The following is a 26,627-nucleotide window of genomic DNA, read 5'->3' as shown; positions in this document are numbered from 1 at the left end:
AACTATAAATACGCTCATACCAACTGAACCAATGCGACTAATACAATGATTTATTTTATACTAGTCATTCTCCAGAGCATGTGCAAGTATTTTTTATTTTATTTTTTCAGAAATAAAAAAGAAAACTGTCATTACAGAGGGAAGATAGTGGGAGTAAAAAGTGAGTTGTGGGTTTTTTTTTATAATAAAAGTATATTTTGTAAATGTCATAATTGTCCTTATGATTTAATTAATTCTCAAAGTTTTTTAATATTCTAAAGTCATTTCTGTCAAAATTTTTGATTTTGGCTAACAAATCCTCTTCTCTTAATAATAGTATAGATATATAAAAAAAAAATTATTAAAAAAAAAAAGTTATATCGGCTATTAACTATTTCCTGGCCGATGATCGTTTTCCACCTGCATTTGAGGCCTCATACCCAAAAAAAGAAAACTTGCATTCTAATGGCCCAATTTGAAGTGCCGACTCTTCTTTTTCTTTTCTGGAAAGAACGGACTGCTTTTCTATATTTATAACCAGCGTCTGTCTCTCCAAGTCGAATCTCGATTCTTCTGTAGTTGCCTTCGTCCGTTGTTCTTCAAAGTTCGATTACGCCTCCTCTCTGCAACTCAGGTTAGTTCTCCGACCCCTTGTTCATAAGGTTAACTATACCCAGCATATATCTTCAATTCAATGAGCTTGATTTTGAATTTCTTAGTATTTGTAGTCGTAATATCTTCGTTTTTGGGGGGTTTTGCTTAAGATTTTGGTTTTTTATTATTGATTGGATGAGTATTAAGGTAATTGCTGTGTAATAATATTTGGGTTTTTTACCTCCAAAATTTGTTGGTTCAGAATTTACTCGAACTGTGATTTTTAGGGTTTGGCTATTGCACTGCTTTCAGTAGTTATTGATTTTTTTTTTTTAATTTTCTTATCAAGTTTTGCAATTGATGATAGTCGGAAATTCTGTGATGCAATAATTTCAGCACTGTGGCATGTTAATTCAATGTGCTCTGTTTCTAGACGTTGGGTAATGTTATCTTGCCTTCTAAGTTGTTAACTTGGCATCAATTCGAGCAATGGCTCTTGATGGATGTTTAAAATTGTGAAACACTTCATATTTTCCTCTCTTTGTGGACCTATTAGATTGTTGTTGGGATTCTGCCAATGTAATTGCTTAGACTGAAATGCTCAAATACTTTGGTTGACTTAAGTATCTAACGAGGCTAGTGTTTTTCGGTTTGTGTACTTAGTAGCTTCAGCTTTAGGATGGATTCAGTATGGTTTGACTATATCGGAGAATCCTAGGGTTTAGGGGAATAGAGACCAGACTGGTATCTTTGGACAACAATCTAATACTTTCGGATCTTTTCTGAATGCATTAGACTGTTCTTCAGATTGTGCTAACTGTTTAGGAAGAAATATTGAGCACTCAGTCTCACTTTGGCCAAGTTGAGTGACTATCAAGGCTGCAAATACTATGGAGTCTCTGCGCTTAATAGCATCAGCTTTGATGGTAGATTCAATGTGGTAGACGACACTGGAGAACTCCGATGCTCACCAAGAAAAGAGATCATCTAAGGGAGTGTTGAGCAAGTCTTGCTTTAGCTGGACTAGAAGTTTATTTATTTATTTATTTTTGAAAAGATGGACTAGAAGTTCATTAGGAGCTTGAGTTTTAGGATTCAATTGTTGAACATAAAACATCACCTTCTGTATATCTTCCTTTCTGTATGTTTTTGTGCCTGACCTAGTCTGCTTTGTCTTATAGTAATTGAAGGTACAAATGCTAATACTTGTTACATCTATGCAGATTACAGCATAGTGAGCGATGGCCAAGCATCACCCCGATTTGATCATGTGCCGGAAGCAACCGGGGATTGCCATTGGGCGGCTCTGCGAGAAGTGTGATGGTAAGTGTGTCATATGCGACTCTTATGTGCGCCCTTGCACCCTTGTGAGGGTTTGTGATGAATGCAACTACGGATCATTTCAGGGTCGTTGTGTTATCTGTGGAGGAGTCGGGATTTCTGATGCTTACTATTGCAAAGAGTGTACACAGCAGGAGAAAGACAGGGATGGATGCCCAAAGATTGTCAATTTAGGAAGTGCCAAAACAGATCTCTTTTATGAACGGAAGAAATACGGTTTTAAGAAGAGATGATGAAGGGATTATGGCTGTTGAAATTGGGGCAGAGCTGAATACATTTGCTTTTGAAAGAATTGTATCGGATTGAATCACATTTGAGCCATCCTTTTTTTGTAGTTTTTGTGGAAAAGTGTACGACTTTTAGAGACCTGCCGTTGTTAGCATTTTTATGTATGTTAGACAAATCAGAAGAATTGTGGCTGTTAACCTATTATAATTGAGACTTGCATGATTATAGGCCAAATCTCATTGAGGCCTCATATCATTGCCCTTCTTAATTTGTCTCGGTCGGTTAAGGAACAAAACTTTATTCTCAAAAAAAGAAAAAAGAACTATTATTGTGATCGTTTCACATGTCAATATGTAACAGACTTAACAAAACGTACAGATTGATGATGAAGAGCTATCTTGGCTCTGCTCCTTCCATTTCCCTTTGTTTCTCTCTCTTCCTACCAAGAAAAACAAACAAAAACAAAAACAAAAACAAAAACAGGTAGACGAGCAAATTTAGAGGCGCTGGGTGACCCTAGCTCTACTCCAGGAGGATAAACGCAGAGATCGATCCACAGACCACGTCGTCGGCACACAGGTTTGGTGTTCGATCTCTGAAATCGAAACAAGAACAAAGAAATGACTACTTGTTCATATCGATCATCATGTCATTATCTCATTTTCTTCTTCTTCCTAATCCTCTTGGGCTTGGCTTCAACCTCCTCCGCCACCTTCATTTCCTGTAATTATATATTTCAACTCTTTTTTAAAATTTAATTAAATATCTCCAATACATCATCACTCTTGGTTTAACTAATTAATTTCAAATTTTCATGATGATTTGGTTATCATTTGTTATTATATTTACTTGGAAATTTGTAAAATTTTGCAGATGGTATATTTGAGCCTCCTCGTGGATCCTTTGGACGTTCCCTTCTTCAAACCAAAAAAAGTAAAGATCATTTCTGTTTTCACTTTCTTGGCTCCATTTGCCATTTTATTTATCACATAAAGCATACTCATCCACCAATTCATTGTGTTCAAAACGTCTTTGTGTGTGTGATTGAATCAGCTGGATCTAATTATATATTTCTCCTTCTCCTTTGACATACTGGCTGAAGCCATAATCGTGATGAATTCAGATCGATCTAGTCTTTATAATATTTTTGCTTTTGAATGTATGTGGTTATCTCTTGCAGACTAGTATCTGCATATGGACGAATTAAATCATCTTACGCACATACAATTACCATGTTGTAGCTAGGGCATTGCTTTGCTCAGAGATTTCGATCAAGTATGACGATATTGCATTATCAAAACTCACATACTATATATGTGCAGATTGCCCTGTGAACTTTGAGAATCAGAACTACACAATCCTTACAAGCACGTGCAAGGGACCAAATTACCCACCCAAAATCTGTTGTGAAGCTTTCAAGAAATTTGCCTGCCCTTTTGCAGATCAGATTAGTGACGAAAAAAGTGATTGCGCTGCAACCATGTTTAGCTACATAAACATCTATGGGAAATACCCTCCTGGCCTGTTTTCATCTCAATGTCGTGAAGAAAATAAAATTGGTCTTAAATGTGCTGATGCTGAGCCACCAAAACCCAGCACAGCTTCCACGGTGATGGCCGCATCAGCTACTCACTTAGCACTCACCACTGCCTTCCTATTATTATCTTTACATTTCTTTTGAGCTGCTGCTGCTGCTGCTCATTGACGTACAAGATCAATTAACTACTTGTAACCCAATCTGATTCAATCATTTCCTGTTTTATTCCACCAATTTGTATACTAATTCAATTACTTTACTCTTAACTAATAGTATATCTTTGTCATTCTCGCTAGACCGCAGACACGCATTTCTACATCAAGAATCAAACAGTTTTTTCTTTCATCCAATATTCGATCATATGCATAACATGCTTTCTGTTGTGCCCCTTGTAGTTTTCAGTCACCAAGTTTATAACAGATTTCGCTATCATGCTACATTATAATGCAAACTGGTCTCTGCACCCTAGCAATAATTCACAAATTAACCCCCAATTAACCATCACCACCAACCACCGTCACCAAATCAAACAAAATCATACAACCAAATACAAAAACGAACCTTATGCCATATGCATATTGAACATAAATACCGAGCCAACTGGCCACCGAAAGAGGCTTGGGTACTAACTCTACAAGGTAGGCCTACACATATGCTAGTCTCACATTCCCAACTTTGATAAGCCACATCTACGCCCACATGAGAAAGGAAAGGGCAACAAGCCCAAACCTAACACTATATATAGATGTCTCTCCTCATTCAAGGTAAGTCACTCCTCTCTCTATTCCTACCTTATCACTATTCTTATAAATATCTGACTTAGGCGTCGGAGAGTCATAGACTGGCATAACCTCTGACCTTTGTTTGTTTTGCCAAGTGACGGAATCCGGTGATAGTCTGCTCTATCGTGATTCTTGGTTCTCCCTTGGAAACTATACAGAAACAAACCTCGTCCTTCAACATGCATGCGGAGCAGCGTGGTCTTCCCGGCATTGTCAAGGCAAATGCACATTAACATCTTTATATAATAACATGAACAGAGTATTGATTCTGGTGTTGACACATATTTTGGGCTTTGCACATATCCTGGACAAGAGCTGCGCCACCGCATAGATACAGGTTTTTCTTGATATATATCATTTTTCAACTATTAGAAAAAAGTTAGCAGAAGGATTATTTCACATTTTTGTTTCATAACAGCAGCATTCACATATTTGTACTCTTGCGCATGCTACTTTATGGTCTATATAATCCCCTTTATCCATGGGCATTATGAATCTGCATTACCTTTTGGGTTGGTCCTTATGTTATTGTTTTAGGGTGTGAATCACGGACAGAATCTTGGCCTCATTCTGCCACAGTCGAACAGGAACGTTTTTGGGACGAGATCGGAGAAGAAGAGTACCGAATCAAAATTGCAGCGATCAAATCGGGGACCTGATTGGGGATTTGTAGGTTTTGTGTGCCAGTAGAGCGAGCGACCGTCACAACTGGAAATCTGAGAAGAGAAGAAGAAGGTGATCAATTTTTCAATCTAGTAGTGCGCGATGAGGGGGAGCTTGATGCACCGTCGTGTATAACCAGACAAAGACAACCAAAAAATCCACTTTACATGGAGACAAAAGCTAAACAATATTCAAATGACCCACGTTTATCAGAGTAATTGCAACTCAGTTCCCGACCAATATCCCTAAATTTGGTGTTAAGGTCCCAACCCTAAGAGAAATGTAAAACAAAGGAAATAGAAAAGCGGAAGGAAAATTCAATTCAATTCTCAGATTAGTTTTTACAATGCAATCGGACTCCAGCTATATAGTCAGCATAGACGACATCGTTTTACATAATTGGACATAATATAGGCTTTCACAGCCAAAAAGCTCATTCTGGGCCTTGATACGCACTTGGGCTTGGTTGATCACAGAATTTGGTCCTAACAACACCACCTCTCTTCAATTGAAACTTGACCTCAAGTTTAAGAAATATACTGCTACTCCAGCACAAAGCCAAGATCACAACCCATAATTTTTGAATCTCATAACCATCTTGCATTGTTTCGTTATAAGTCACTGCAATCCACATGTGTATAATCCTTGTAGAATTGACACCCTTTACCTTTCCTCCCCAGAATGTGTTACCAATTGTTGCTTCCACTCCAAATACAATCATATCTTGTACTGGCAGTACCCTATCTTCTTTGAAACTTGAAAGAGCTCTGGACCACATAATAACAGCACATTGTTCTTTTTGCAAACCCCTTGTCTCTTGAAATTCAGCTGGAAGACACCCCAAACCAAGTAGTTTTGGATACAATTGGACATGAAGAATGAGCTTTGAATAAGTGATAAACCAATAAACATCTTGATCAAAATGAACCCTTGCTACAGTCAAACAATCATATGTAGAATTTGCCTTGATCAATTCTTTGTCCCTGCTTGAGAATTCCATAACATCATCCACTCTAATTATTACCATGTAGAAACAGAGAAACCTACTAACAATCATCTAAGTCTGCAAAGATTCTCTATTTTTCCATGTCCAAGTCTGCAACGTTTTTCTTACCAAGTCCAGCAACAATTGCAAGCAAAATATATCACTTATAAATTCTCCTCCCACCTTAGAATTCCCATATTGCAGCAATATTATAAAATATAGCTTATTCTCATCTAATCCTGAAACAAGTTGCTTCTTCTTAGCTTTCTCATCAAATTCATCAGTTTGTGCTTTTTCTATAGTCCTCGCCACACCAAGAGCAGTAGCACACATAACTGAGTTTGTGATCACATATTTAGAAAGTTGCATGGTCTTACAAACTCCAATTATCACTTTGGTATGGGTAGTGATGTAAAGCCTTGCATTTGCCATAACCACGACAATTTTCGTTGTAATTTCTGCCACCCATTTTTCATCAAAGGCCTTCTTCACATGCACCTTAACAATATTCACATTAGCCTTCTCATCAGTAATATCATAGCCAATAACCATATAGCCCTTTTCCTTCTCAAACACCAACTCCATGTGCGGAGTTGACTTATCAGTTTTCACAAAAACTAGATAAAAATTCCATTACCATCATCCAATAAAATGCCCAAGTCCTTCAAAGAAAATGGCTTAATTCCTTTGTGTACCACTTCAATATCATTCATAAGAAGCTTCACATGTAGAGGATGAGCCGACATAAGCAAATTCCTAGACCCTTTTGTCTCCCACTTATACTGTACTGTAGAATTATAATCCTCCATTCTAAAAACAGAGAGAGATCCATTCTTCACCAAGCTCTTTCTCCCAGGAGGACTTACAGACTGAGCAAAACATATTATTGATTCTCGCTGGTTTCTATTCAATTAGTCCCCCACAAACACGAGCCTCTTGTTTTGAAGTTTCTCCAGCAACAATCTTGCATTGAACTTTGGAAGATTACAATCTCTGGGATGTCATCTCCAATGTTGACACATAGAGTTTCTTCTTCCATTCCTCATACAAGTCACTTGGGTTGTCAAGAACTCGCATTGGTCTTCTTTATACAAAGGATGAGACACAGGATTGAAAACCCAATCCCCATTAAACAAGTCACAAACTTTAGGAGGCAATTCAATCTCTTCCATATCATCTTCTTCATTCATGTTCTAGAAAAGAACAACTATGCATCCATCATTTCTACTCACCACGAATCTATTAAATTCAATGCCACTAGAGATACGCCGCCCATGATCATGGTGTAGATCCAAGCACCCACTATTATTACTAGTCACTAAGATCTGGGAAAACCATTTCGTATTTTTCTCAACATAACTCAATAATTCAATCAAGGCAATTATCAGTGAAAAAGCAAATTTCAAGCTCTTACCAGATGCCATTATCTCTGAATTCCCAATTTTAGATATCAAGTCGGAAATACTTACCCCAAGTATCTTCATATTCCTTGCAAACTCTTTGCTGAGGTTAAAAAGTTCATCTGTTAAATGAGTGTGGCCACTACCTTTATCACAGCCCTTCTTATCAAATCCAGAGAAGCATAGTTGCAGTACATAGTGACTACTCTTTTTTGAACCCTCAATGTAACGCTCAAGTCTTGCACACAATGCATTAAAAACATTCACCACAGAATATGTACCACCAATATCCTTTCCATACTTATAATACTTAGGTAAGGCATATTGGAACTAATTTCCTACCATAGTCAATAGGCTATCAAGCTCTGTAAGTTCACCTGTCCTATTTTTGTCGACGTCTTCCTCCTCTCGTACAAGACCTTTAGTTGGGGCCATTGCCTGAGCTGATCCTGGAGAAGTTTGAATTGATGACGGCGGTGGCGAGCTCACTAATTCGATGGATTGCGGATGTTGTGATAAAGAACCTAAAAGTGCAAGCTCAACATTTCTACCAATTTTACTCCCAAAAACGTTCATTAGTATTCACTTCTTTACCAAAGCCTGACATAATCTGCCTATCAACTCTCTGAGAATCATCACCATAACTCAGAGAACGGTCGCCATAACTCTCTGCACTTGAGTAAGAACCAGTATCCGATTCTCGTTCCAGCTCTTCCAATAATTGTTTAGCAGGTACAAAGTTCCTAAATATCATGTTGTCATTTTCCCTTTCATCGTCCTTATCATCATCATCAACAACTTCACAATCTTTAGCTTCAAGTTCTTTTTCCTCTCTCTCCCAGAAATCAACTCCGTCGGCACCAACAACATCAGTTTTCAACTCCACATCCCCTATTTCAGCAACAACCACTTTGTCATACTCGGACTGCAATTCAACATCACGGCTAATTTGATCAAATCCATTCTCCAAGCTCACACCTATTGGAACTTCAATGCCTTCAATTTCAAATTCCACCATCGTGCTCAAACATCCAATAAGTTGCACTTGAAAGGAGCCCATAGTCATAATAGAAGAAGAACCCGATGAGTAAAACGAGTTGATCTCTGGGCCCATCTCAGCCAACCCAGTTCCCGACTTCTGCTGCACCAACCTTGGTGGACTTTGAGCTGCCCATTCCCGATTGAGCTGCTGAGGATAATAAGACTGAGGAGGTCCGTGAGAGAGAGATTGAGGATAATAATGGTGCGCATAATGAGGAGGCGGTGGTGGATGATAATAGCCCAGCGAGGGAGGTAGATGGTTGGCGTGAGGTGGCCAAACCCACTGTTGTAGAGGCGATGGGGGCTGTAATGACTGGTACTGATTTTGGTTCGAGTACCACACCTCTTGCTGCTGGTGAAGGACTGGTGGTCTTGACGGCAGCAGAGGTGGAGGTTGTTGCTGCTGGTAGTGGTAGAGATCCGACGTGGCCAATAATGGTGGTGTCGGCAGCATCATGTACAGTTGTTGGTGCTGTTTTGTAAGAATCGATGGTCCCAAATTGCAACACCGAAGAGACAGGTTGAGTCACCGGCGGAGATATGATCGAAACAGAAGAAGTCGGCACCGAAGGCTCCATCACCTGAGCTATTCGCTCCAAACGCAGTTGCCTCAACTTGTGTAGTATCTCGGAATGAAACGACGTTGCAGTTTGCTCAAGTTCACTGCACCACGCCGATGTCTCTTCTTTCGAAATTTGGAGCTTCATCCCCAAATCAGTTAGGTCAGGTGGACGCGGCAGTGTTGACAAATATGGTGGTGGATCTCCAGCCCTCGACCCAATGATTTGGAGCTCTGATACCAGTTGTTAGGGTCCCAACCCTAAGAGAAATGGAAAACAAAGGAAATAGAAAAGCGAAAGGAAAATTCAATTCAATTCTCAGATTAGTTTTTACAATGCAGTTGGACTCCAGCTATATAGTCAGCATAGACGACATCATTTTACATAATTGGACCTAATATGGGCTTTCACAGCCAAAAGAGCTATTTTGGGCCTCGATACGCACTTGGGCTTGGTTGATCACAGAATTGGGTCCTAACTTTAGATTCAATTCGTATATGTTCTTCTATGAGATCTGATTGCTGAAGATTTGAAAGGTATATGCAACAGCCATGAGTGATTAGAACGAACAAGTGATTAATGTGGGAGCCATAAAAGGGTTAAACAAGAAAGCAAACTTTGATTTTGCCTTCGTAAAGTTTCCTTGCTAAGAATTTAAGGTTTAGAGGTTGGATCCAGAAAACATTCATGGATTGGTGACCTGCTTTTGGTCTGGGGTGTCGGTATTCTTTTTTTTTTTTTTTCGAGAAGAAAGAAATTTCCATTAATAAACTACCAAATTACAAAGCAATGGAATGATCGATTGTGGCCTCAAGACCATGACACACATTCCTACAAACATTAATAGTTACAGGTCTGTCACTATGAATGAAATCCATGAATCAAATAGGTTCAACCCCGAACCAACCTTTAAGCCCATAACCTCGGGTTACAATGAAAGTAAACCAATCCCGAATGTAACGATACAACCTTGTCACCAACATTAAGACGAACCGCTTTACCCTCTTCCACACCGTGTCCAAAAAACAACCAGACCACGTGCAAGAACAATGCACCATCATGTTCACAACCATAAGGCACCATGTTGACAACCATAAGGCACCGAAATTAGATCACATAGTTCCCGGGAACAACACCATAATAATGGCACAACGACAAGACCAAGACACCAATACCCTAGCTCAAATGAGTAGAGACTTATTATACCCAGCCAAAAACTAAAAACCAAAGACTTAATAAAATAAAACATTACTTTGTCATGATCTGCAATCCTCTCCACCGATGTCGACTCTAGCCTTTCGGTGAAAACTGCAATGAAAAGAGGAACCATGATACCAAAAACCTGGATCCCAGATTCCCAGTATACAAGAATTTTGACCTAGGATAACCCAACCATCTCTGTTGTTGATGTAACCACCTAAGGAGGACATCATCGAGAAACCCCTGACCAATGCCAACTATCACCCACATAAACCCACCCAATTGCATGTCCCTAAAACATGGTTTTTTCCAACAATTAAGCCCACCTACCAAAGCTCCATGAATCTAAGAACACACCAGACCACCAACCCCCTCGTTGTATCCCACGTTTCCAATGTACCCAAACACAATCATAATCCACATAAACCAAAAGACGATCGAGTCATCGGACCCCAGCATACCAGTTACCAAATTCCACCACCGGCACCATCTCCCAACCAATCGTTGTCGGACAGTTACCAGCACCATTCGATCCATGGCGTGAAACCATGATCTGGCCACTAGCCACTAGTCCTTCAAAGACCACCAGGAATTTAAGCAGTGCATCGTCGCCGCCGCCATTTGAGAAGAAAAATGAAAATCGTGCAGCACCCACGACCAAAGAAGAACCAAACCAAATAGATGAAACAACGCTTGTCTGGCTGCGCCTACCTTACACCAACGTGGCAAGACCCTGATGCCAACGCGGTAGGGCCGCCAGACAAGCAGCCGCCTAACCTCAGTAAAACTCAAACCCTAGAACGCCTTCCCCAAAGTCACTCCCTGAGGTGTCGGTATTCAGTAAGAAGAGGCATGAGTAAAACCCACATGGTGCACATCGCAGGTTCTGATGAGTAGAACCCACAACATATATACACCATTTCAGCATTGGTGCCAACTTTTACCAATAAGAAATTGTCAAGTCCCACTATCAATCTGTAAATAGAGGGGTCGGTCGAAAATGGAAAACTACACTAGGCTTGTCACCATTGCATAAATGTGGCAAGAAAAATAGTGTCATTTGCTCACTTTTGTGGTCATGTGGATTGACATCTCTTTCGATTAAAAAAAGATAATTGACGTATAAGAATTAATAAATTCTAATTTTCAATATTCCATCTTTTTTCCTTCAAAGGAAGGCTGTTTAATGGATTGTTGAGAATTTGACTACTAAACCCCTTCTTGTTTGGTATATAAGATATTTTTGACTATTTTATCTTCACTATATTTGGTTTGCTTTATTTTGAGTTTTGTCCTTGTAAGGAATAATATATATATATATATATATATATATTGGGTTTTGATTTTTATTTTTTTTTAAAGTTAAAAACATAAATGAGCAAATCTCAGTCAAAATGTAAAAGCTGAAAGACAGAAGAGGAGAACTGACTACACCATATACTATTTTGAGATAATTTCTAATCTAGATGAGCGAAATGGTTAGGAACCAGATCTACCTCTCTGTAAATATGAATTGAGGAAATATTGGCGAAATAAGTAGAAAGATGATTGATATCCACAAAAAGCGTCAAGACTCTCCAAGACACCTTGTAGATACTTTTTTTTTTTTTGATGACCCTTGTAGATACGTTTGAATATCTTAATTAGTAATAAAGAGTCACCATCAACCCTATGGGAATAATTTAACCACCCCTTTTGCTTAATATATAAGATAAGATGTTGTTTTGGAACGCAGGGAAAAAGAATGAATATGAATATGGGCTTTGGAGGAAGTCGAGTGTGCATGTTTCTCTTGCTTGTCTATGCCTTAAGCTCTTCTGCCAGGAACTTGATTCTATTTCCAGGTATATGCACACACAATTAATTATCTATGTTCTTGGTATTATCTATTTTTTGTTTTATATATGTTTTTGTCTGGTTATATTATTGTAGATCGTGAGATGGTAGTGATAATCGAGAGCACGGAGGGCATATCCATGGGACTAGACGACTATCCTGACCCAGGTCCTAATCCTCGACATGATCCGCCCCCTTCTCATCCCCCTCCCCCTAATGGCAAATCCGGCAAAGTTGACGGTGACAAGGATGATGGTGCATGACATCGAAAGGGCATTAACATACAGAGAGCTACCTACAATTAATATTAAAACGAGTCGATCTTCATTTCAATTAATGATAAAATAATGTGAGATTTTCCAACGTACTAAAGAAAACTCTCGTGTGAATTACATGCAATATAGAAGGCACTCATTAATTCTGTAACTTGTGTCTCATTTACATCGATCTATGGATCTATGAAGTGTGGCTATATAATATAATTAGACGAGAGTTATATATATCATTTGCATTTTTGTGGATCCAATTTAATTTTTGACTTTCTAATTAACTTGGTTCATCCTAAAAAAAAAAAAATTGTTAGTGTAAGAATTATTAGTTATCTTCCATTAATTAATTTCATATTAAATTTATGTACAAACAATTATTTTGCACCACAACCCTAACTCTATGAATATGTATTTTTTATAATATATTTTCATAATTTCAAGAACCCAACAAACTTCGAATTCATATACATGTGTTTATGCAAGAGATTATATATATATATATATATATATATATATATATAATCTTGCTCTGTTAAGGGAGTCCTTAACTTAGCTTAAGGAACGAATTTTCATATTTTGACCACTTTTCGACCACATATTCACATCTTAACTCTTCAGTTTTTAGGTATATATGAGTAGATCATCTCTGCAAATTTTTAGTTAAATTGATTATCGTTAAGGCATCCAAAACTGCAATTTACACGAACGAACCAAATCTGTCCAACTTGAACCATTCGTGTAACTTGCAGTTTTGGATACCTTAACAATCATCATTTTGGCTGAAAATTTGCAGCAGTGATCTACTCATATATATCTAAAAACTGAACGGTTAAGATGTGGATATGCGATCGAAAAGTGGTCAAAATATAGAAATTTGTTTCTTAAGCTAAGTTAAGGACCTCCTTAGGTGTGTGTGTGTGTGTGTGTGTGTGTGTATACACGGAGAGGTTCCAAAGAGAACGTCCGCACTGTTGCTAAAGTGCAAACGTCGACGCAGCAGCCTCGATCAAGCTTCAACGGCGCGGTGCCTCTTGCCGGACGGAGGCCAGGGGTAGGACGGACCGGTCTGCAGTCGGGTGGACTCGCCGGCGATGAGGTTGCAACTCTGCCCAGAAAGTTGCAGTTGCAGGTCGAGTCGCTGCCCAAAACTTGCAACCTCGATCGCTGTCCAGAATCGTCTGGGATGCCTCCGGCCTCCGTTCGCCAAGCCCCGAGCAGCCGTCGCCGCCTAGGACGCAGCTGCTGCGTCGTAGTCCGCACTTTAGCGAAGTGAGGACGTCCGCTTCAGAACCGGCCTATATATATATATATATATATATATATATTAGTTTAAAATGCTTTAACATTTGCATTTTCATATGTTACTCTTCTCTCTACAATAAACTCAATGTATATGTTTTCGTTACTCGACAAAGATAGCGATTACCAATTACAACTTTTGTAAAGGAAATTATCGCAAATTAGGTTTCAACCAATATTTTTTGCTACACTAAACAGAAATTACATTTCAGTAGTGGCAAAAAGATGGCTACAGCTAGTTCATCCGTGCACATGAATCTAATCTTGTAGATCGAGCTTCACTATATTTTTATACAAGTGGCCTAAAGTCAAAGATAAAGCGTATATCTCTCAAAATAGCTATCTACTTTCTAAAACTAATTAAAGTTCATCAAGTCAATGGTGAAACTAAAAAAGAAATGAAAGGGTGCCAATTGGGGATGATCATGATCTCTCATATCATCCAAGCACCAATGTCTTTGTCTTTCCATTTTGGTATAGTTTAGGTCTATCACTTTACTACAAGGTATATAGCACTTCATCACCAAACGTGCACTGGAGCTCTACGGAAAGAGAGGAGAGGAGAGTCTTGTTCATGTCGACGAACGTGAGAGCCATGAATATTTGTTCAAATTACTTTGTACGTAATTGCTATCGTCAACTCCTAATTCTAAACCTGCCATATAGTCATATTATTAATTCTCGATTATATTATATTAGGCCTTATATATATGTTTCTCATGTAGGAAGAGAGAGTGAAAAAACAAAGGGAATGAAAATGGGATTTGGAGGTATACGGCTGTGCTTGTCTCTCTTGCTGGCTTTTGCTGTAGTCTCTTCTGCTTTCAGGAACACCATCAATCCATTTTCAGTTTCAGGTATCCATATATCTATAATCTATTAGGTTTCTCCACCTTTACTAGCTTCTTCTTCCATTAATTAGTTCATGCATGCCTAATTGGATCGTTTTTTCATTAAATTCTGGCCTGGTTGAGGGGTTCCCGGCCCATTGATTAATTTGCTCTTCCAAATCAGCTTGCCATATATTACTGAGAATGAAACTGGGTGCATGAAGCTAATTAGTTCTTCCTCGTGAATATATATGAGAGTGGAGGTTCATTTGTCGATGAACAAATTAAGCAGATCAGTTTTAAGCCGAGATTAGGGAGATCTGTGTAAAAACTAGATATTAATAGTTTCTTGAAATTGCAGAGTTAATATATAATATCGTTAATTAAGAGGTAATTAACTCTGCAAGTGATCTGCAACACTTCGGGTATCGATTCTGTTGTCTGAGTTAATTTGAAATCAATGGATGGGCAATTTTGAAGTTTGTGAAATACCAGTTGGATTCATACCAGTTCATACTAAAGCACTTGCATCCATACATATCTGTCTGTAACTAGTATAATATATCACAGTTCAATTGCTAGGGGACCAAAGAGTCACAGACTTGATAACTTGTTTGTTGGTATATATGCAAATTCCACGGACCAACAATGACATATTGTCCTTTTCTCTCGTTAGACCTAGCTGTAATTTATTAATTAGGATATAAGAAAGCATAGTCTTGTATGTATATTCTTAATTTAATTCTTAGTTTATGTAAGACTGATTGTTTTATTAATTGTGTATTTGATTGGTTGAATTATAGATAACGACGAAATGGTAATGACGATGGAGGGGAGGTCTTTGATGGCGAGACTAGACGACTACGGTGACACGACTGCGAATCGTGGGCATGATCCGCCATCTACCTCCAAGGCCAAACCAGGCAAACTCCGTGGCCGAAAGGGCTAGCTCATATAAATCTATGGTGCATGCTTAATTATTTCTTTAATTTATTGGTTTAATCTCCAGCTTAATTACAGGCTCTTGCGTTTTGAATTGTATCTGTATGTGAGGTTACTTGTGTAATACTTTGAATATGAAATAATAACCACTTTCTTCAATCAGTTAAACACCTAGCTAGCTAGCCAAATTGAGTATCTATGTGCTGATGAGACTTGGTTTTGATTTACATGCATTGAGCTTAATTAATTATGTTCATACTGCTCAACAGCTCATTAATTATGTTAAATTGATCACAACCAGGCCCAACCCTGAGGGGGTGTGGGTGGGTGCGGCCACACAGGACCTTCGAATTTTGGAGGCTTCTGATATTTAAAATGTAATTGTAAATGTATAATATGGGAGTGGATCGATAGCCATTTAGACATATAGCTGATAGATATTTTTTTTTTTTGGCAATTTTAAGGGATCTATTTTTCTATCACATATTGACATCTCAACCATTCAATTTTTAGGTCTCTATGAGTAGATCAATTATGTAAATTTTCAGCCAAATTGATGATCGTTTAAGTATTCATAAATCATAATCGTGATTTATTATTATGAACATGAATGGCTCAGGTTGAACAGATTCAGTTCATCCATTGATTTGATCTAATTCAGTACATTAACGATTATCAATTTAACAAACGAGTAATGCTAGAGATCCCAAATTTTTATGCAAAAATGGATTACCAAATGATGTGGCACACACCATCTCATCAATATCATTATGGAATTTCAATGACCTGTATTTGTTTATTTAATTAAAAACACAATTGAGAAAAGATTTTGTATACAAATTATGGAAAAAAAAAATTTACAAACCCTAATCTTTTGACATATTTACATGTGAAGAAGAAGCAATCTGCCATCAGCTCTCTTCTGATGACTCATTTGAAATCCTCTCTCATGGCTTCTCTCTTGCTCCATTGGTCAAGACTAAAAAGTTGGGAAGGTTTTGATCTTTAAAAAACTCATGATTCCATGAAAACAAGAAATGAAATTGCAATATTATTAAGAAGAGGAGATTGAAAGTCATCCATGTTTTTAGTTTCGTATCCTAATTGCAATATTATTAAGGAGAGGAGATTGAAAGTCATCCATGTTCTTATTTTCGTATCCTAATTTTCTGGAGAGAGAGAGAGAGAGAGATAAAACACCAACCAATCATGGATTAATTTGCCATTAACATAGAAACTCATACATAAAAAATTTCCCAATTCTCAGTTAATTTCCCATTCTCTGTGCTTTTCCTTCTCCTCGGACTCGCTATTTGCGGTTTTGAGGGAGGACCTTTTGATTCGGGATTGGCTCTTACTTTGATTCCTGATGGGTCAAGTGATGGAGGTTCTGGGGATCCTTGGAGGTGGAAGGGTTTTCTACCCTCTGATATTTGAGTCAATGGCAGCCTAATGCCCTGCCTGAGCCCAGAGCATCATCGAGGTCCAGTCACGGCTGCTGCTGCTGGAGTTGATGGCGGGAATCTGGTTTTGGTGAAGGACGGCGTTCTGTCTCTGTCTGGGAGTGATCTGTGTCGGCTTGGTCGTGGTGGTTTGTTGGTGGACTTGGCGGCAGCGGCGTGGGTCGGATATAGTGGTGGTGGTGGTCCAGGTGTCACCCACTGGATCGCGTCAGATCGGAGCTCTAACCCTAGCTTTTGGGTTCCTGGCTTTGGGATTTTTGGGCTCAGGTTTATTTGAATGTGGGTTGGCCCTATGCGTTGGGGCTATTGGATTAGGGTGTCTTGGGCCCTAACTACATGTTGCATTGTATTTTTAGATGATGGAGTTGAGGGTGAATTGTCATCCTCTCCTAGTATTTTTTAATGTTTTTCAGGTCGCAAAATCTAGTTGCTCGATTGTTATATTTACTTTAACTGCTTCTAAGTTTTCTAGGTTTTGTAAGAATAAAGGTGGGTTAACTTCCTTAAAAGGTGGATGTACCCAGGAGTGTGAGGTTCAATTTTTCTCTAGAATAGGTCCTTTGTATGTCCTAAAGGATGACTCTTTCTGTCAGCCCCTCAGGGGTGTGTCGTTTCTGGTACTGCTTGCTGAATATTATAAAGTTGGATGACCTATTTCGATTAAAAAAAAACGATGGATTAGTTTTTGTTCTGATATTATGATCTGGGCATCGAGGTTGCTAAAAACAAAAATGTGCATCTATTCATTTTTTTTATTTGCTATTTTTGTTTAATATCAATTTTATTATCAATAACTTATTTCTATATAGCCAACAAGAAATCTATGTCAGCATAATTTTCAAAAGAAAGTGATGACATGGTGTATGCCACGTCACTTGATAAGCAATTTTGATACACAATTTTGGGATCTATAGAATTATTCTTAACAATAATGTGTATTCTTTTAGGAGAAAAAGTCAACAATACTTCAACTTGAGATCATTTGACACTTTTTTTTTTTTTTTTAGAAAGAAAAGACATTTTATTCCATAAATTAAAATTACATAAGACGGGAATGACCGGTGGTGGACATAAGTTCCCCACTCTCCTCCCTATTAATAACCTCAGTTATGGGTCCGTCATCACCAATGACATCCATGAGCCAAGCGGGCCCAACCCCTAACCAACCTAATCGCCCAATTAATTGAGCTACACAACGATACCAATCCCAAGAGTCACAATAATTCTTCGCCAACACTAAAAACAACCATGTCATCCTCTTCCATACCGTGTCCCAAACCAATCAGACCACGTATAAGGATAAATTGCCCCCATGTTGACCACAAGAAGGCACCGATAATAGAACATATAGTCCTCGGGAATAATGCCAACAATAGCTCATCAGACAACCTGACCCAAAAATCTTCATACCTCCTCATAGCCAATCTCAAGAAGAAAAAAGCTCTCTTCAACACCGTAACCCAAAATTGCTAGATCACGTGCAAGAGCTCTTCCCCAATACCTCGACCATAAAATGATACCAAGAATAAAGCAATCAGTCCCGAGATCATTTGACACTTCAAGACCTCATATTTATAAATTATCACTTTGATATCTGAAATTAATTTTATCGATCAACTTCCATACCTACTATCAATTACGACGTCAATTGAGGTATCACCCCACTTTTCAAGAGAATTTTTGTCCGTCTCCAATCGATTCTATTTTTTATTTTCTTCTCTCCTACTCAGTTCATTAATTCTCCCCCTCTCAACTCTCAGCTCTCAACCTCAACCCAGTTCCCTTATCTTTTTACATTCTCGATAGCTTTTCTCTCAACGGCCTCAAACAATATATGCAACTAAAAATTACAAAATGACTGACTAAATCTAAGTTTCTATGAGCTCCTGCCCTTGATCAATAATTGATTTTTATGCTTTCACATCCAAGAATCGATTAGCTCCAAATTACCAGGAATTGTAGACTTAGATCTTGAACTAAATCTTGTAGGAAGTTAACTAACTCTAGATTCGATCACATACATCAAGTATAAATTTATTTTATATTCAGACCTGGACATTCATCTCGGTTGGCATATTAGGGATTAAATCCCATGGAAGAACAATGGGTATGCTACTGGCACAAGAAAAAAAATGCAGAGAAGAGGAAAATCCATAGAAGAAGAAAGACACCGGTAAAGAAAGATCGATGATGTAAAAGTTTTAAATTGAGAGGGGCTAATTGCAAAGATGCAGATCCGTGACGTTATATATTGAGAGGAAGAATAGTTTTTTTTAATTTTTTTAAAGGGGTTTGGAACCCAGCCTACCTAGGAGGCTCAGCCCCATGCCCGGTTCCATTTATTATATTAATAGTAGTACTTTGCGTCGCGGGGGGGGGGGGGGAACATAAAACCTAAAACCTGAACCGCGCGCTACATTAGAACAATTACAATAATCCTAGTAGAGAACATCCTGAATAATAGTAGTAGTCTCCTCTAACCAAACATCATCAAGTGCAAACAAGCTAGCAAGGTGAGCGAGACGATCTACTGCACCATTTGCTTCCCTATAGATATGTCGGATCTCAATAGATTGGAAAGCCGTCATATAGGACTTACAATCTTCCAACACCCGACCAACATCAGAGAAATTATTCCTCTCTCTTTTCAGGGCTGCTATAAGGAGGGTGGAGTCACTTTCAATTTCAACTTCTGTCCATCCTTGGTGAATACCAAGTAACAAGCCCGCTCTACACGCTTCACCCTCCATATTAAGAGCTGAGTGAGCATGTAGAAACGGTCCAGCCAATGCTGCAACTCCCAAGCCTCTATCATTTCTAACCATAACCCCAATACCACCACAACTTGTCTCCGCATGGAAGGCACCATCAACATTAATTTTGAGCCTACCATTAAGAGGACACTGCCAGTTGTTTAGCCTGTACCTTTAGGAACTCCTCCAAATACCTCTTCATCCAATCCACTACAAATAGAGGGCTCAACGAAGCCTTTTTCCAAATAATATTGTTACGCTCGGACCATAGAGCCCATAACAACATGAAGAACAGACGAAAAGTTTGAATAGATAGAGATCAGATAAAAAGGAGACAAAAATACAGTTCTTATATATAAACAGACGAAAATACCCACGAAAAAATTTGGGATTGCTTCGCTTTAAAAAAATAATAAGCTTTTGTCTAAAATTTTAGATTTTATTATGTTTGGTAAATAAATAAAAAACATCTTTAATTGAAAATTATATGGTACTGATAACAAATTTTAGAAGCAACCCAAATGTTACTTTTAGAACCTGCTTTCGATCAAAACAAGATCTGAAATTGTTTTATGTACTGATAACATTATAGAATCAACACAGAATGAAGATAGTAGCTCTCGTCTTTGACTAAAACCCTAAAAGAAGCGTCGACTTCTCCTATCTCCCTCTCGTCCAGCGGTGCCCTTGTGTCTGCTTGACGCTGTGCGACTGCTGCCGGACGGGTGATGCAATGGTTCCAAAGCAGTTTCTCTTGGGACGGTGGTACTCGAGGTCTTGGTGGAAGGTTCGGAGGTTTCTTGTACAACAGATGTTGTATGGTGATCGGTCTCTGGGGTGTCTTTGACGGCTTGGAAGGGGTTGGATCTCTGCCTTTTTGCTTCCAAGACGCGGCGCTGGCTTCTGGTGGATGTTTCGGTCGAGGATTCGGGTGAACCCAAGCCGATGTGCTTCAGGTTTGCTTGGCTTTTTGGTTTTGAGGCTCCTTGGTGGTCGGAATTGCTTCGTTGACGGCACAGGAGATCTGCGGCGACGCTAGATCAAGGTGGGAATGTTGTGTGGCATGGTTGGGCCGAGGCATGGCTTGGGCCGACCTGATGGATTTGGAGTGGGCCTCTCCTCTTGGGGCTGCTTTTGGACCTTAGTATATTCGGCTAGGGTTTTTGCCCTAGGCCCATCCCTTTGTTTTTAGTTTTTGTCTAATACAATAAATTCATTGTATTTAGGAAGCTAAGCACCAATGTGTATTTTATATATCTCTAGCGCCTCTGGGGTAGTACCAAAGGTGGGTCTCCGCTATCTCTACGTATTTGAATGTATAATGAGTAGGTCTATTTCTATATATCACTTGTGGGTACTACCACTAGTTTCTTGTCTGTCTATGTCCTTAAATGACAGCGGAAGGGTATGTAACAGCCTATTATAGCTTGTGATGAATATACTATTCCCTCCCCCTCCCGTGGGCTTGATTAAAAAAAAAAATGTACTGACAACATTTTTAAAAGTATTGTTTAATTATCAAACACGAAACTGTTTTAATTCACAACTGGTTTAAAAAAAAAAAAAAAAATCACAGCAATCTCAAATTAGCTAGGTTGACACCCAACAGTGTGTATTAAAATTAGACAGAAACAACAACTTGAGATACCCAAAGTGATAGTTTTTGAAAGTGCAAATTGCCGAATGACTCTAATTTGGGCATTGCTTGTGAATTTTTCTCTTCTTTTAGCTCCTCGTTTTTGCTTATATTTAGATATCGAATGCGGGGAATATGTACTGCGTGTTGATGTTGGCTTTGACTTGATGGGCTTGGCCCAAGTTGGTATCCCATGTGAGCTGCATGTGCTATGTTAATTGCACATGTGTAGACATATATATACGCCTTTGAAGTTGGCAGCCGTAAGGGAATCAATTAGAAGAAGAGAGAAACATAAGAAGCCATCCTTGAATACTCCTTGAGCTAGCCTTCCTCTCTTTGTTGGTGACTTAGCTACTCCATAGTTGAAGCTTCTTAAGCTTAGTTGTTGGTGTTGCTATCTATTGTATATGAGAAGTAAGTATTCTTCTTCTTCTCTATTTGAATCAAAGGAGAGTTAATAGGTTTTGGGTGTATTGGGGATTTGGGTAGAGAGAGTTGTTCATAAACTCTAGTTGTATGTTTCTCCAAATTGATCATAGTGGAATATCTTGCCGGCTCCGAGAGTGGATGTAGCTCAATCACACTGATTGAGTGAACCACTATAAATCTTGGTGTTCTTTGTGGTTTGTTTATTAGTTGTTTTCTTTTGCTTTGTTTGTTACTGTTGAATTCATATCAATACATTGTTTGTTACGCTTCCGCACAACAAACTGGTATCAAAGCTCCGGTTCTGAATTTGGGAGTTGTGTATTGATTGGATTCAATGGCAGACAAAAAGAAAAATTTGAGTTCGGGTTCATCGTCGACTACTAGGCCATCAATTGGCAATGCCAAATTTGAAGTTGAGAAGTTCGATGGAACAAACAATTTTGGCATGTGGCAGTGTGAGATGATGGATGTCTTGTGTCAACAAGAATTGGATATAGCTCTTGAAGACAAACCAGAAGATATGAGTGAGAAGGAGAGGAAGCAGATTAATAAGTGGGCTTGTGGTTCTATCAGATTGTGTCTTGCAAAGGATACGAAGTTCTTTATCATGAAGGAAACTTCGGCAAAAGAGCTGTGGAAGAAATTGGAAGACCAATACATGATCAAGAGTGCTGAAAACCGGTTTCACCTGAAGAGGCTACTTTTCCGATTCAATTATCGACAAGGTATTTCTATTTCTGAACACATCAGTGATTTCAATAAGATACTTGCAAACTTGGCTAATTTAGATGTGCAAATTAGTGATGAGGATAAGGCTTTGTGTTTGCTAAATTCTCTTCCTGACGAGTATGAGCATTTGATTATAACTTTGTTGCATGGAAAAGAATTTGTGAAATTTGATGATGTGTGTAATTCATTGATAAATAATGAGTGTCGAAAGAAGGAGAAGTAATTGCAAAAAGTGACAGGTGAAGCACTTGTAGCAAGAGGAAGATTTGATGATAGAAAATTTGGTGGAAAAAGAAGTAATTCTCGTTCCAAGTCAAGAGGCAAATTTCCTGCAAAAGATGAGTGTACCTTTTGTCACCAAAAGGGGCATTGGAAGAAAGATTATCCCAAGTTGAAGACTAGAGACAAGAAGGGTTCTGAAGTGAATGTTGCGAAATTTGAAGATGATGATGACTTTGGTTTCGCATTGAGTTGTTCTTCTACCTTCAATGATTTTGAAGAGGATGAGATTGATTTTGCTTTAGCAAGCTCATCTACACTTGATTACTCTGAGAAATGGATTTTGGATTCGGGTTGTACACACCACATGTGTCCGAACAAGGAATGGTTCTCTACTTTAAGAGAAGTAAATGGTGGAGTAGTTTTGATGGGAGATGATAGTCCTTGCAGAACTAGAGGGATTGGTACAATTCATCTCAAAATGCATGATGGGGTTGTTAGAGAATTGACAAATGTTTGGTATGTTCCGCACTTGAAGAAAAATCTTATCTCTTTGGGAACTTTAGAATCAAAGGGTCTCACAATTACATTGAAGGATGGAGTTGCTAGAGTTATCTCCGGTTCACTTGTGATGATGAGAGGTACTAGAGATAGAAACTTGTATTTTCTACAAGGGAGTACAGTGACAAGTGAAACAGCAATTTCTGAGACTACAGATGATGCAGATACTACCAGATTATAGCATATGCGTCTTGGACATGCTGGTGAAAAAGCAATGCAGGGATTAGTGAAGCAAGGTTTGTTAAAGGGTGCAAAGACTTGCAAATTGGAATTTTGTGAACATTGTGTATTAGGAAAGCATACTAGAGTGAAGTTTGGTACTGCAGTTCATCAGACTAAAGGTGCTCTAGACTATGTTCACACAGATGTGTGGGGACCTACCAAAACTGCATCTTTGGGAGGTAAGCACTACTATGTCTCTTTTGTTGATGACTTCTCTAGAAGAGTGTGGGTGTACACCATGAAGCATAAAGATGAAGTCTTAGATATATTTGTGAAGTGGAAGAAGATGATTGAGACTCAGACCGGTCGAAAAATTAAGAGGCTCAGATCAGATAATGGTGGTGAATACAAGTCTGATCCATTCTTGAAGTTATGTCAAGATGAGGGCATTGTGAGACACTTCACAGTTAGAGAGACACCACAACAGAATGGGGTGGCAGAGCGCATGAATCGTACTTTACTGGAGAAAGTTCCATGTATGTTGTCTAATGCTGGATTAGGCAAAGAGTTTTGGGCTGAGGCAGTTACATATGCAGGCCATCTCATCAACAGGTTGCCTACTGCTGCAAATGAGGGTAAAACGCCCATGGAGGTATGGTCTGGAAAACCTGCTACTGATTATCATTACTTACATATTTTTGGTTGTCCTGCTTATTTTTATGTCAGGGAAAGTAAGCTTGATCCGAGAGCCAAGAAAACTATTTTCTTGGGATTTAATGATGGTGTGAAGGGATTTAGGCTTTGGTGTCCAAATGTGAGTAAAGTTATTGTAAGCAGAGATGTGACATTCGATGAGGCTGTTATGGTTAATCAGAGTGAGCAGACTGATTCTCAAAAACAGGAGATGACCATAGAGAGTTTGAAGCAGGTGGAGTTTAAAGAAAAAGTTCATGAAACTCCGATTGATCCAGGTAGTCCTACAGTTGAGTAAGATGATTCAACAAATGAAGATTCAAGTATTGAAGTAGAGGCTCAAGCTCAAGAGTCTCCACCGCAACATGGACCTATTGCACTTAGAAAAGGAAAGATAAATTCTCCAAAGCCAGCTTGGCTAAATGATATGGTAACTTATGCACTTCCAATTACTGAAGAAGAAATTCCTTCTACCTATTAAGAAGTTGTGATACATGCAGATAGTGTAGAGTGGGAAAAAGCAATGGATGAGGAGATGAAGTCTCTTCACAAGAACAAGACTTGGCAGTTAATTCAGTTACCACATGGGAAGAGAGCAATTGGCTGCAAATGGGTATTTGCTAAAAAGGAAGGATCTCGGTACAAGGCTAGATTGGTAGCTAAAGGCTATGCACAAAAAGAAGGAATAGACTACAATGAGGTATTTTCTCCTGTTGTGAAGCATTCTTCTATTCATATTCTATTAGCCTTGGTTGCACAGTTTGATCTTGAGTTAGCACAACTTGATGTCAAAACTGCATTTTTACATGGTGAATTGAAAGAAGAGATCTATATGACTCAGCCAGATGGTTTCAAAGTTGCTGGTAAGGAAAAATTGGTTTGCAAACTGCATAAATCATTGTATGGTTTGAAACAGTCACCAAGACAGTGGTTCAAGCGGTTTGATAAATTTATGTTTGGTCAGAAGTACACTAGGAGTCTTTATGATCATGTGTTTACTTTCGCAAGCTACATGATGGAACCTTCAATATTTATTTTCTCTTATATGTTGATGATATGCTAATTGCATCTAAGAGTAAGGTGGAGATTGAAAAATTAAACTCACAGTTGAGTGGTGAATTTGAAATGAAGGACTTGGGAGAAGCTAAGAAGATTTTGGGCATGGAAATTGAAAGAGATAGATTGAAAGGCAAGGTTTGTTTGTCACAAAAACAATATTTAAAGAAGGTACTACAGCGGTTTGGCATGGTTGATAAATCTAAACCTATAAGTACACCTCTTACCTCTCATTTCAAGCTTAAATCTACTATGTCTCCTGTCACTGATGATGATATGCAATATATATGGCTAAAGTCCCTTATGCTAGTGCTGTTGGTAGTTTGATGTACTGTATGGTGCGTACTAGACCTGACATTTCACAGGCTTTAAGTGTGGTGAGCAGATATATGCATAACCCAGGTAAAAGCCATTGGCAAGCAGTGAAATGGATTCTACGGTATATTCTTGGTACTGTGGATGTTGGAATTGTGTTTCAGTAGGATAAGACGAGTCAGTGTGTTGTTGGATATGTGGACTCTGATTTCGCAAGTGATTTGGATAAGTGTCGATCTACTACAACTTATGTGTTTACTCTTGCTAGTGGAGCGGTGAGTTGGAAGTCGAACTTGCAATCTACTATTGCTTTGTCGACTACAGAAGCTGAATACATGGCGGTAACAGAGGGTGCAAAAGAAGCAGTTTGGCCTCGTGGTTTGCTTGAGGACTTGGGAATAATTCAAGATTATGTGGATCTCTATTGTGATAGTCAGAGTGCTATTCATTTGGCAGAGAACCAGGTTACTCATGCTCGCACTAAACATATCAGTGTCAAATTTCATAAGATTCGTCAACTGGTGGAGGATGGTGATATAGAGCTCCTGAAAGTTGGAACTGTAGACAACCCTACTGATATGTTGACTAAGCCAGTTCCATTGAGCAAGTTCAAGTATTGCTTGAACTTGATTGGTGTTCGTAGCATTTGATTCTCCCTACGGGGATGTCAGAGCGGCAAATTGATATATAATATTCTACTTGTGATATTATTGTATCAAGTGAAGCCAAGGTGGAGATTGTTGATGTTGGCTTTGACTTGATGGGCTTGGCCCAAGTTGGTATCCCATGTGAGCTGCATGTGCTAGGTTAATTGCACATGTGTAGACATATATATATGCCTTTGAAGTTGGCAGCCGTAAGGGAATCAATTAGAAGAAGAGAGAAACATAAGAAGCCATCCTTGAATACTCCTTGAGCCTTCCTCTCTTTGTTGGTGACTTAGCTACTCCATTGTTGAAGCTTCTTAAGCTTAGTTGTTGGTGTTGCTATCTATTGTATATGAGAAGTATTCTTCTTCTTCTCTATTTGAATCAAAGGAGAGTTAATAGGTTTTGGGTGTATTGGGGATTTGGGTAGAGAGAGTTGTTCATAAACTCTAGTTGTATGTTTCTCCAAATTGAT

At 38.7% G+C, this 26,627-nt stretch overlaps 4 protein-coding genes and 1 non-coding gene across 6 annotated transcripts; 4 read left to right on the top strand and 1 right to left on the bottom strand.

Annotated features, from left to right (window-relative positions):
* Positions 1-400: 400 nt before the first annotated feature.
* On the top strand, positions 401-2,369 carry LOC112168146 (PHD finger-like domain-containing protein 5A). Of its 2 annotated transcripts, none has more exons than XM_024305268.2 (2): positions 401-641; positions 1,797-2,369. In XM_024305268.2, the coding sequence occupies exon 2, from the start codon at positions 1,815-1,817 to the stop codon at positions 2,145-2,147; it is 333 nt and encodes a 110-aa protein (XP_024161036.1). In that variant the 5' UTR covers positions 401-641; positions 1,797-1,814; the 3' UTR covers positions 2,148-2,369. The 2 variants fall into 2 exon arrangements, with proteins under 2 accessions (XP_024161036.1, XP_040362486.1); XM_040506552.1 differs by having other exon boundaries at positions 402-613; positions 1,797-2,364.
* A 188-nt stretch (positions 2,370-2,557) lies between these two features.
* On the top strand, positions 2,558-3,974 carry LOC112168145 (GPI-anchored protein LLG1). The gene is made up of 3 exons (XM_024305266.2): positions 2,558-2,865; positions 3,016-3,075; positions 3,465-3,974. The coding sequence occupies exons 1-3, from the start codon at positions 2,763-2,765 to the stop codon at positions 3,821-3,823; spliced, it is 522 nt and encodes a 173-aa protein (XP_024161034.1). The 5' UTR covers positions 2,558-2,762; the 3' UTR covers positions 3,824-3,974.
* Positions 3,975-8,624: 4,650 nt separating this feature from the next.
* LOC112164083 (mucin-5AC-like) lies at positions 8,625-9,257 on the bottom strand. The gene has a single exon (XM_024300323.1). It carries the CDS (start codon positions 9,255-9,257, stop codon positions 8,625-8,627), a length of 633 nt encoding a protein of 210 aa, XP_024156091.1.
* A 2,804-nt stretch (positions 9,258-12,061) lies between these two features.
* LOC112202535 (protein PSY3) lies at positions 12,062-12,628 on the top strand. Its single transcript, XM_024343544.2, has 2 exons — positions 12,062-12,154; positions 12,243-12,628. The coding sequence occupies exons 1-2, from the start codon at positions 12,067-12,069 to the stop codon at positions 12,407-12,409; spliced, it is 255 nt and encodes an 84-aa protein (XP_024199312.2). The 5' UTR covers positions 12,062-12,066; the 3' UTR covers positions 12,410-12,628.
* A 1,565-nt stretch (positions 12,629-14,193) lies between these two features.
* Positions 14,194-15,656, top strand: LOC112167350. Its single transcript, XR_002923734.2, has 3 exons — positions 14,194-14,333; positions 14,440-14,571; positions 15,348-15,656. It is a non-coding gene; the product is annotated as an uncharacterized LOC112167350 (transcript).
* The last annotated feature ends 10,971 nt before the right edge of the window (positions 15,657-26,627 follow it).

This window comes from Rosa chinensis, chromosome 5 (assembly GCF_002994745.2).
Source record: "Rosa chinensis cultivar Old Blush chromosome 5, RchiOBHm-V2, whole genome shotgun sequence".
NCBI lineage: Eukaryota > Viridiplantae > Streptophyta > Magnoliopsida > Rosales > Rosaceae > Rosa > Rosa chinensis.
This window is presented reverse-complemented; position numbering and strand designations above follow the sequence as displayed.